This window comes from Talpa occidentalis, unplaced genomic scaffold (assembly GCF_014898055.3).
Source record: "Talpa occidentalis isolate TD23 unplaced genomic scaffold, MPIMG_talOcc4v2.1 talOcc4.12, whole genome shotgun sequence".
Classification (NCBI taxonomy): domain Eukaryota; kingdom Metazoa; phylum Chordata; class Mammalia; order Eulipotyphla; family Talpidae; genus Talpa; species Talpa occidentalis.
Genome location: NW_023601212.1, coordinates 4714761 through 4725844, shown reverse-complemented (window position 1 = coordinate 4725844; position 11084 = coordinate 4714761). Strand labels below are relative to the sequence as shown.

General features: G+C 51.6%; 1 protein-coding gene across 2 annotated transcripts in view; it reads right to left on the bottom strand.

The window, feature by feature from the left end:
- The window catches only part of LOC119240347 (mucin-16-like), a 61169-nt gene extending 54684 nt beyond the window's left edge, over positions 1-6485 (bottom strand). For both annotated transcript variants that reach the window (XM_054692973.1, XM_054692972.1), the window contains exons 1-3: positions 6339-6485; positions 2538-2633; positions 38-148 (exon numbers count right to left, since the gene is read on the bottom strand). In XM_054692973.1, coding sequence (XP_054548948.1) covers positions 38-148; positions 2538-2633; positions 6339-6426 — 295 coding nt within the window. In that variant the 5' untranslated portion in view covers positions 6427-6485. The remainder of the gene's footprint in view (positions 1-37; positions 149-2537; positions 2634-6338) is intronic.
- Between the last annotated feature and the right edge of the window lie 4599 nt (positions 6486-11084).

The window sequence follows — 11084 nt, the reverse complement described above, 5'->3', positions numbered from 1 at the left end:
GAGACAAGCAGAAAAGGCCCATAAAGCTCACACTTACCCAAACTGGTCAGAACCACAACAGATCTGGGGCTACTGGTTGACCACGTGGTGGTTCTGTGTTCTCCGTGACTTGGCTCCATGGTGCTGGCTGCCGCAGACGCGTCAGGCCCTGAAAGAGAAGGAGAAGGAGGCCTTATTCTCGCATCTGCTCAGAATACGGGTTGAGGAAAATTCTCAGCAGACACTGGTTTACAATTTCCTCATTTGTCTCTGTGAAAAAATGTAAAGAATAACTGCCTTTTAATTTTTTTTTAAATTTACATATATTTTACATCATTGTTCATTTTTAAACAATGTTTGTTTCCCCCCCACTCCCTCAGGTGTAGTCCCCATAGAGTTTCCTTCCCCACTGCACCCATGCACCATCACCTCAGTCCCTTGTGCTCCTCCCTCCCTCCCTCTGATCCCTCTCCCTCCTCCTCCCGTGCAGGATGTCTCTGGTTTATAACTGTCTGTTTTTGTTTTGTTTTATATTGTTATTATTTTCCCCCGATGTCTTATTTGGTTCCCCTATATTCCTCCTATAAGGAATAACAGCCTTTTAAACATTAACTCAAATCCTCACAATAGTCACAATAGCAGGAAAGGTGCTTGCTGATCGTGGGGTCCGCCGGCTTAGTCAACCATGAGCACATGATATTCAGATAACCACAGTCTACACAGCACCAGGAAAATATTCCTCACTATTTTATTTTTGTGCATTTTGAAATATTCATATTCAAAATGATTTAATATATCAAATTATTGCAATTATTGAGGAATCTGGCAACTGATTAAACACCTATGTGTAGCAAGTTCTAGCAAACTTTCTAACACGAACCAACACCTACCCTACTCAAGTCTTTCAGAAAATCAAGAAAGAAGGAATACCTCAAATACAGTGCACGAGGCCAACATGCCAGTATGAAACACACAAAAAGAAAACTATATACTAATTACCCCAGTGAATACAGATGCAAAAAGTACTCAATAAAGTCTTAGCAAACCAAATCCAACAATGCATTAAGGGGATTATATGTCACAACCAAGTGGGATTTATGGGGACACAGGATGGTTCCATATTTGAAAACCAATCAGTGTCATTCACCACGTCGACAAAAAAGACAAAAAACCATATCAATAGGTGCCAAGAAAGCATTTGATAAAATTCCGTATCTATGTATGATGAAAACCCTTGAAAAATTGGCCACAGCTGGGATCTCAGTGGTGAAGGATTGAAAGCCTTTCCATTAAGATCTGATACAGGACAAGGAGGCCACCTCACCACAGTATTAGAAGTCCCAGCTGGAGCAATTAAACAAGGGAAAGCTATAAAAGGAACCCAAACTGGGAAGGAAGAAGTAAAGCTATCATGATTTGAAGATGACATGGTGAGAGAGAGCTAGAGAGCGAGAGAAAGAGAGAGAGAGAGAGAGAGAGAACTCTAAAGACTCCACTGAAGAACTAATTAAAACAACAAAGCAGTTCAGCAGGGGGTGGGCGGAGGGAGGACATGGGGTGTAGCTCTGAGGGCAATCGCTGTTCCTTCTTCAGTAACTCTGCCCACTGGCTACTGGTCTGCTCCCTGGACCTTGGGTAATGGATAGAGCAGAGGTCCTTATTGTCTGTGGATGCTGCTGGACAGGTCTGTGACAGGACTGCCTGGTTGTTTGGAAAATGGAAGCAGGAAGTGGAACTGGAGTTCCTGTTTGTCTCTGGATGGAGAGGTAAGTCCTTCCCCTCCTGAGAAAATCAGAGTGTAATCGCACTGTGACTCAGCTCAGTCTTCCATCTGTTAAAATTGTATTTATTATTTTAGAAAGTATGATGACTACAATGAGGCGTCTAGGTTTAGCAGGTTGATGTTTCTGTGTGCAAGATCACATTTAATATATGCTGATCTCAACCCAAACAGGAGCCCCCGCCATGTTCCCTGCTCCTTCTCCCTCCCTGTCCCTATTTACCAAGTACCCCTGGCTCCTCCTCCCTCATCTGAAAACAGTGGTCTTTGGATATAATTTCTAAAATTAAAAAATCCTCTTTTTATATTTTCCATTTTGGAGGTTCCTGTTTGACCTTGAGAGAGAAGCTAAGGTCAAGGAAAATCAGGTTATAGGAAGGTGGGTCAGTCTCTAAGAGAGAATAGCTCTCTTTACGGAAGAGCCTCTGGGACAGAGTTAATTTAACTTTCCCCCGATATCACACCCTGCAAGATGGTTACTCTCTCCCAGCCCAGGACCATTCCAGGAACCAGCGACTACTCTTCATGAATTCTTATCTCAGTCATCATTAAGAACTATCTATTACTGAAAATTTCCTGAATATGGGATGGTTTCTATGTTCTTGCAGATACTGAGTTCTAATACTGAAGATACAGGGCAGAGAGACCGACATTTTATGAGAGATCCATGTGTCCCAACTTCTCAGGCTATTCCAGCAAAGGGATAATTTAGCAGTGATCAGAAGACAAGATTCCTACAGAGACAAGCTCAGGAGACAGTGAGGTGAAGTGGACATACCTGCAGACACCGTCATAGGGGTTGGCAGGTCACTGTTCAGCCATGGGGGGCTTCCAGATGTGGGGAGCTTAGGGGGCACCACAGTTCCATTGGTACCTGCAGATGAGACGGATGGATTGGACTGATACTGATTGATTGATCAATTTAGCAGACAGCCATGGGGTGCATCAACATGGACACAGTTTTGAAACAAAGACACTTATTTACAAGGAGGAGCTATTCAAAGGCTGGAGACAGGAGCAGGCATGCTGCCGATGATTTGAGCTCCAACTTGCTCAGGAACCGAGCCGTGAATAAGCGTGGGAAAATGAGGTATCCACAGGCAGGAAGGGACCCTTGTGTCTCTCTTTTTTTTTTTATTTTAAAGATTTATTTATTTATTTATACAAGCACTGGGTACAGTCAGAAGCACGGGAGGGTGAGAGAATTCACCAGAGCCAGAGCAGAGAGCAGAGCAGGCAGACTGACAAAGTACACTGCTGAGGGGAGCAGCGGGCGGCAGGAGAGGTCTGCACGCCACGTGGGACCCTCGCTGGTGGCCCGGGATCGAACCAGTGCTGCAGAGGCTGCGGGCAGCTTTGCAACCCAGCGCTTAACTGCTGCGCTACCGGGGAGGCCCCCTTCTCCCTCTTTAACCCCAGCTTTAACAGAACCTACATAGCGTCTGGAGGTGACCGGGCATTAAAGTTCTGGTCTAGTCCACAGAGAGTGGACTCGTCACAGCGGGATTTAAGTGATGCAGATGACCGCGTAGGTGACTGGAAATCAGATACCCTAACAGGACACGGTGGAGGCAAATAGCAGGAAAATAGCACATGCAGGAAAAATCGCCAGGTCCCTGATGTGAAGGTGTTCGTTTCATAAATACTGATGGCTGAGGTGATAGGTCAGCCATCTTCCGGAGAAGGGTGCTCAGAAGCCAGCGTCCTAGCAAGGAGTGAAGAGGACTTGGAATTAACCCTAACAATGGGACAGAAATGCCGTTTTCAGTGGCGCGAACAGGAAGACTTCTAGGAAGGACCTGGGGGCTGAGGAGTTTCTGCTCAGAAGGAAATCTTGTTCACGGCAGAAGGAACAACAGATGCAAAGACTCTTGGCCCCGAGGCTAGGATAAACTTGACCCACTCAGGGCTGCACGGAGCCGGCATGGCCATGGGTGAGCCGTCAGGACCGAAGAATGAAGTGAGACCCGCCGGGTGGTCTGGGACCACAGCAAGGTGAGAAACGGTAGATGTTCTCTAAGGGCAATGGGTGGTCACGGGAGTGTTTGAAGCCAAGGGCAAGGTTGTGGCCAGTTGATATTTTCAAAAGATAATTCTGCCCGAAAGCAAGGAAGCGCTCAAGTCTAACCAGAGGGTGTAAGAGACATAAAAGCACAGTACACAGTACAGTGGGTAGCCAGTAACATTGCACTGCATATTTGAAAGTTTCCCAGAAAATAAATCTTGAAATTTGTCTTCCCAAGAAGAAAGTTCTGTAAGTTTCTATGGTGACAACTGGTAACTACTTATCGTGGTGATCATTTTGTAATGATCACCAGCATAAAAATATTGAATCATTCTGTTGTACACCTGAAGCCAGTGCATTATTATATGTCAATGATAGATTATGTTATATTTTATGTTATATTATATTACATGACACTATATTAATTATATTACATTATATAAAATCCTCATGAACAGAGGTCACGCTGCATCAACCCACTCCTCCACCCAACCCTCGCTGGGCATCCGATGACGAGAGGGCAAAGATGCTGTCACGTCATGCAGGGGCCCTCGGAGGCCAGTTGGGGACATTCTGATCATCAGAAAGAATAAGGACGACAATTTATTGTAACACACTGAAAAAGTTAAAAATCCACAGAGTGATGGCACTGAAGTCATTTAGAGTCTTGGAATGTCTGGGCCCCTGGGGCAAGGAGGGGGGGAGCAGGGAAGTGGGCAGGGGGCGTGGAGTAGGGGTGGCTCCCCGGCTCTGGACCTGTTTTTTATTGCTCTGTGGGGACAGGGAGACTCAGAGAGGGGCGTGTCCGGCCCAAGGACACAGCCTGTCAGCAAAGCACTGAGAATCCTTTTCAGCTCTGCTTAGGAAGTGAGGGCCTCTCCAGCACTCTCCAGTCAAAGACCCTTCAGGGGCCTCCCTGGTGGCACAAGGGGTTAAGACTCAACCTGTGAGGCTCTCTGCAGCCTCTACAGCAGGTATTCCATCCCCCACTGGGGAGCCACCCACGTGGTGCAGCAGACCCCTCCTGTCTCCCCGCTGCTCCCCTCAGCAGTGGATTTCAGTCAGTCTGCCTGTTCTGTTCCCCGCAATGTCTCTGGTGAATCCTCTCGCCCTCCATACCCCTGGCCTGTACCCCAGTTCTTATATACATAAATAAATAAATCTTTAAAAAAAATTTAAAAAGACCCTGCAGGGTGTGTGGCTGGTTCCAGAGGAATCCCTGGCCTGAGTGATGGCTTGAGGCAGTGGAGAGGGTGTCACCTCGCTCGCCCTGGGTAGAAGCAAGGGTCTGCTGGGTGAGAACAACCTCCAGCACCTGACCCTGAGTGAGTCTGGGGAAAGACCTTTAAACAGTCTGTTTCGAGGAACTTTGGGGCTAACTCAGGGGACACGCCCCTCTGAGGTGGTAGGCCAGGGCTGTGCAAACCCGCCCACCATTCAAGCAGTTTGTGGAGCCTCACAATGGCTTCTAACCGCAGAGCTACCTGCTCCCCTGCCCCCCACTGGGGGCCCATGCCAGCTCAGAGACTGAGGGCGGGGCATGCTCTCCCCTGCTCTGGGGGCACACCCCGCTGAGGCAGGGAGCAGCAAGGCGGCAAGCCTTTCCCGCAGGAGGGGTGAGTGAACAGATACTCGGGCACCTGGTACATCCTACATGCCTCTCCTACATGCCTCGGTTCGTCCTGGGCACCAGAGGTGTGTGGCTGAGAAGCCCTGACGGCCTGCTCAAGGAGGCAGCGGGGGTGAAACAGCCCTGGCCGCACTTGGAGAACCCCAGCATCTTGCGTGCTGAGCCTGGCCCTGCCCCTAGCACAGACACACCGAGCTGGGTTCTGTCTCCCTGGGGCCTGCTCTGGGCAGCAAGGCCTAAACTGACCTACAGATGACCAAAAGATCTGCAGTCCCCCTTTGGGCCCAAGAATATACCTCCATAGACCTCCACTGACACCCACAGGTGTGGTTCTGCTCCCCGCCCTGCCCCCTGCGCCCCTGCCTTGCAGCTCAGTGTGCTCTCATCACACAAGTCCCCAAAGGCACTTGCAGTCCCTGCCACCACCTTAGCCCTCCCTCTTCTCCCTGCCAAGAGTGCCCCTACCCTCTACACCCATCCTGTCTGTAGACATCCCTGCGAACCCCCAGGCCACTCTATAGCTTAAGCAAACACCTCTTTATTCAGCACCCCCAAGACAGCTCAGCCTTGCACCCTGTGCGACTGGCACCCCCCAACCTTGCCTGCCAGCCCGGAGCCCCTGGAGCCCAGGACAGACTCACCCATACCCACCTGGGCACAGGTGCTAGAGCAGAGGCTGAGTAACCCCCGGGAACGAATGTGAGTGACCAGTGGTACCTGGGTCTCCTCACTGAGCCCAGCCCACATCTGGTTCACAGCGAAGGGGTTGTGTGAACTCACCCAAGCCGGGATGAAAGATACAACCCACATGAAGCAGGTCTTTGCCAGAAAGCAAATACCTCGCAACCCCACCGACGGCGGCCAAAGCCCGAGGCACCTGTTGCCTCTGCCCCTCTCCGGCCACCTGTGTCACTGCTCAGCTGACCCCAACTCGCCCTGCTTACCTGGCTCACAGGTGAGGAGGAGACTGGCAGCCAGAGCCAGCAGGTGCTTCCACCGGGGCCCCGGGTGCCCGGGGCCCTCCCAGCCCATCCTCCTGCTCCTCACCCCTCAGTGAGCCCTGGCAACTGAGCCCAGCCCGCAGGCTCTGGCTCTGGGAAGGGGTGAGGACACGCCTTGCTGAGCTTCCTAAGAGGGGCAGGGCCTGCCCTGGGGGAAACAGCGGTGCCACCTCTCCCGAAGGTCAGCTGGCATTGTTCAGCGCCCGGGCAGTGACCAACACCTGCATGGATCCCCTCTGTGGGGAGGCCTTGAGGGTGTCCCCACCCACTAGGCACCGCCCGGCTCTGGTGTTCTGGCTGAAGCGAGGGACACTGTAGCCTTGTCTGGTTTTCCTGTTCTTTGAAGACACCCGTTTCTACCTGACACCTTCCCGCTGGGGGCTGGCACTGCCAGACAGGAGCGGGTAGGCCCTCCCTGGGCAGGCACAGCTGACTCCGAGGGTTTTGGAATGTGTGGGAGCGAGGCTGCTTCCAGAGGGCAACTCTGGCTGCCAGACAAGCGGGGCACCGCCTGCCGTAGCTTCCAGGAGCCCCCAGAGCCACCCACCACCTCTATGCCCCCACAAGTTCACTCCAGGGGCTGCCGCAGCCTCTGGCTCCCTGACCAAGCCCCTCAGCTGCCCCCAGAGCATGTGAGTGCTGGGTGCCAGCAGGGACAGGGGACTCTCCCTCTTCTCGGCAGCCACACGGCACCCCAGCCTGGCCACGCCAGACGGGGCTGTTACAACTGCTATGGAAATGCCTCTGCCCTGCCCTCAGCCAGCAGAGATCACGGGGCAACCCCTCCCTGCCCCATGATCAATCTCCAGGCTCTCAACCCCACCTTCCCTGGCGCCCGCCCAGGCCTCCAGTGCTGACACTGAGGCTTGTCTTTCCGCCCAGGGAGGCACACGCAGTGCCCCACTAGTGTGAGGGCGGCAGGCAGGGGACATCCCGGGGCCTCCCACCTCTCCTGTGCCTTATACCTGGAGTGACTCGATGGACCTGCAGTCGTGACAGAAACCCCCAGTCCTTCCATGCTCAACGCAACTTTCTGCTGGCCTCTTTCTCTCTCTGCTTGCCACCGTCCCTTTCATTCACGCTCAAGACAGACAGAAGCTGGTCAAGACAGACACATGGACAAGTGCAGGTGGTGGGGCTGGGGTGGCTGAAGCCCAGAGGTTAGTGGGAGACGCCAGACCCAGACTGAGAGAGGCAGGGAACACGGAAGGCTTCCTGAAGGAGGTGTCAGGTACCCCAAGATCTGAAGGATGAGTTGGAGTCAGCAGGGCCAGGGAAAATGGGGAGAGGAAAAGTGAGTGTTCTGGGACAAAGACACAGCATTGCAAAGGCTGGGGGCAGCACCTCCCTTTCTTAAGAAAATAATCACAGAGAAACACAGCCCAGGCTGTTGGGTCCTGTGGGGGACCCCCTACATTCAACTCCTCCCACTGCCCAGAGGGACAAATGTGGCCCCAGAAAAGCATCAGAATCTGAAAGATCAGCCCCCAGGCCCCAGGGGTCCCCAAACTCTTCCTGCTTCAGCAGTTCAAATCCTTGATTCTCTAGGACTTCACAACAAGTAGCCTCCGTGGGGTCCGGGCTTAGGTGTTGCCCTGTTCCTCTGCGTGGCATACAGGGCTAATGGGCTTAAGCTCCTGAAGGGCAAGCCCGGCCACTGTGTGTTGAAGACCTACTAAGCGCTTGCCTACAACGCACACGTGAAGTGGCAGCTGGCCTCCTCACAGCCCCCCACATGGCCCACGGCGTGTGCCCCACACCCCTGCAGAGCAGAGCTAAGTTTCAAGCTCAGCTCAGATCTAGAATGCTGAGCCCCCAGGGGTAGTTTTCTCTCCCAGAGGACACCTGACCATCTCGGGGGCCATGTTCATGGTCACGATGGGCTGCTGTCAGCATCTGGACAGGGTGCTGCAGAGGTCCACCGAGCAGGGCACTCCCGCTGTGACGCTGAGGTCCCCGCCCCAGCGTCACCAGTGCCAGAGACAGGCAAGCCTGGCCCGCCGACTGGCCAGACCCCTGGGACACAGACACGCTCCCTCTCTGCGCCCCAACAGGCCCACATTTGGCCACGGAACACTGGGGAAACGGCTGATGTGACTGTGGACTCCAATTTTAATTTTCTGTAATCTTAATTAAAAAGAATCAGTATTTGGGTCTGTGATTAGAAACCTTGAGAGCAGGTTTGGAATGACTGAGGATGTACTTTTTCAGCTGAGGGCTAAGTGGAGCTCAGGCAGCTGGCGCCCAGATTGGGTGGTGCTATGACACTTAAGATGCACACTGGACTTAGAAGATATAAGGAAAAGAATGTAAATTGTCTCCTTAGGAATTTTATATGGATTACTTATGGAAATAATAAATAGTTGACTATAACGAGTTAATCATGTAATAAATATAATAATAAAAAATGATTACAATTAACTGCCCCAGGTTTTTTTACTCTTAACAGCTAATAAAAAATCTACTATTCCATATGTGACTTGGGGTCTCATTTTATTAGGTAATGCTGGTTTGGGAGCTGAGTATTTCACGTTGTAAATAACATTATTTAAGATATGTTACTGTTTAATCACAATAATTTCTTTAAAGATTTATTTACTTATGCATACAAGAACTGGGGCACAGGGCAGAAGTGTGGGGGGGAGGTGAGAGGATTTACCAGAGACAGAGTGGGGAACAGAGCAGGGAGATCCACTGAAATACTGAGGTGAGCAGCAGGGAGTCAGGAGAGGTCTGCTGCGCCATGTGGGTCAGCTCCCTGGCCGGGGATTGAACTCGTGCCACCGTGGCTGCGGGTAGCTTCATAGTGCTGAGACTTGACCCCAATTGCAGTAATCTTAATGACAGCTACCTTTGCCTCTCTCCAGTCTGTCTCCCCAAGTCTGGGGACAGGGATGGCATGGAATCCATGCTCCCCTCTCTTCTGCTGGTGCTCTGGAATTAGGGTTCCCAGAGAGCGCTAGGGGCTCCCCTCTCAGGAACCTGCCTGCCCTCCTGGGTGCAGGCAGAGAACGGGTATGCTGGAGAAGCAACGCTGGGGCTGAGCAGACAGAGGGGGAGAAGGAGCAGCAGGGCCAGAGGGCAAGGTGGCGGACACCTGCAGTGTCACCAACACCTGGGGGAGAGTGGGGTGCATGGAGAAGTGAGAGCAAATGTTACTTGGAAAGGGGCAGAGGTGGAGGAAGGGAAGGAGAGGGCGTCCCGAAAGGCGGGTTCTGTGCAGGGGCAAGGCGCGTCACAGACTCAGAGGCGCAGGGGGAATGAGACCAGGGCTGGAGGGAGTCTGAATCCAAACCTGTGCACAGGCCAGCAGTGACGGGGACCATCCTAGCAATGTCCACTGAGCACGTGTCCCATGCTGGGCATCTGGGTGGCGGGGAGAAGGGCTCCAGGAGCTGAGGGCACGGCCATTAAGTCATAGCACCAACAGGCAGCCTCATTCCCGGTTGCCCTCCACAGACCTTCGTGATTTGTTTGATTCTCATGGCTTCCCACACATTCATCACACATGCCACAGAGGAAGAAATTGAGGCACATAGAAGTTGTATGACTCACATGAGGCCACACGGGGAGGCACTGTATGTTTCCCTTCTTGATATGTGCAAGAGCAGGCAGGACTAAGGGGTGGGATGAAAGTCAAAATAATGTTCTGTGGGTGCAAAAGGTGTAAGAGGGAAACTTCTAGAGGAGCAGTTCTCAACCAGGGTCCATTGTGCCCCCACCCCCAATAGTGGGGACAATTGATCATCCCTACAAACATTTTTAGATGTCAGAACTGCAAGTATTGGGCCTCCCTGGTGGTGCAAGGGTTAAGTTTCAGCGCTATCCACAGCCACTCAGCATGAGTTCAATCCCCAGCCAGGAGCAACCCATATGGCTGCAGACCTCTCCTGTCTCCCCTCAGCAGTGTATTTCAGTCAGTCTGCCTGTTCTGCTCCCCACTTTGTCTCTGGTGAATCCTCTCATCCCCACCACCTTTGCCCTGTACCCCAGTTCTTGTATGCATAAGTAAATAAATCTTTAAAAAAAAACTGCAAGAATTATCAAATAGGACATAGGGACGGACATACGCCTTCATGAAAGAAACTCAGTGTCACCAGCCATATGGGAATGGAAGACCTGGTGACTCTGTAAATCACTGCAGCCACTATGGTAAGCAGTGTGGAGATCCCTGAAAAAATTAAACATAGAACTACTGCATGATCCAGCAATGTCATTGCAAAAGTGAAGACATAGTTTTTTACAATAGCCAAGGCATCAAAGCAACCCAAGTGTCCACAGACAAATGAATGGATAAAGATGTAGTCAATAGACATACGGGATATTATGCAGCCGTAAAAAAGAAAGAAATCCTATCCCTGCAACAAAGACATGGACCTTGAGGGTGTCGTGCTAGGTTACAGATATGTCAGACAGAGAGACAAATGCTGTGTGGTCTCACATGTGGAATCTTAAAAAATCGTACTTTATTTGCAGAGAGCAAATTGGTGGTTACCAGAGGCAGGGAGTGGGGGTTGCTGGGGAAATGGGTGAAGGAGGTCAAAAGAAAAATAGAAACGCGAGAAGTGTCCAGGTTACCTGCATCGAGTGGACAGGGGCCAATTGTCCCACCCCAAATGTCAACAGGCCGAGAGCCCTGCCCAGGGGAGAGGACGTGCTATACCTTGAGTTGTGTGGAGGTTACACATG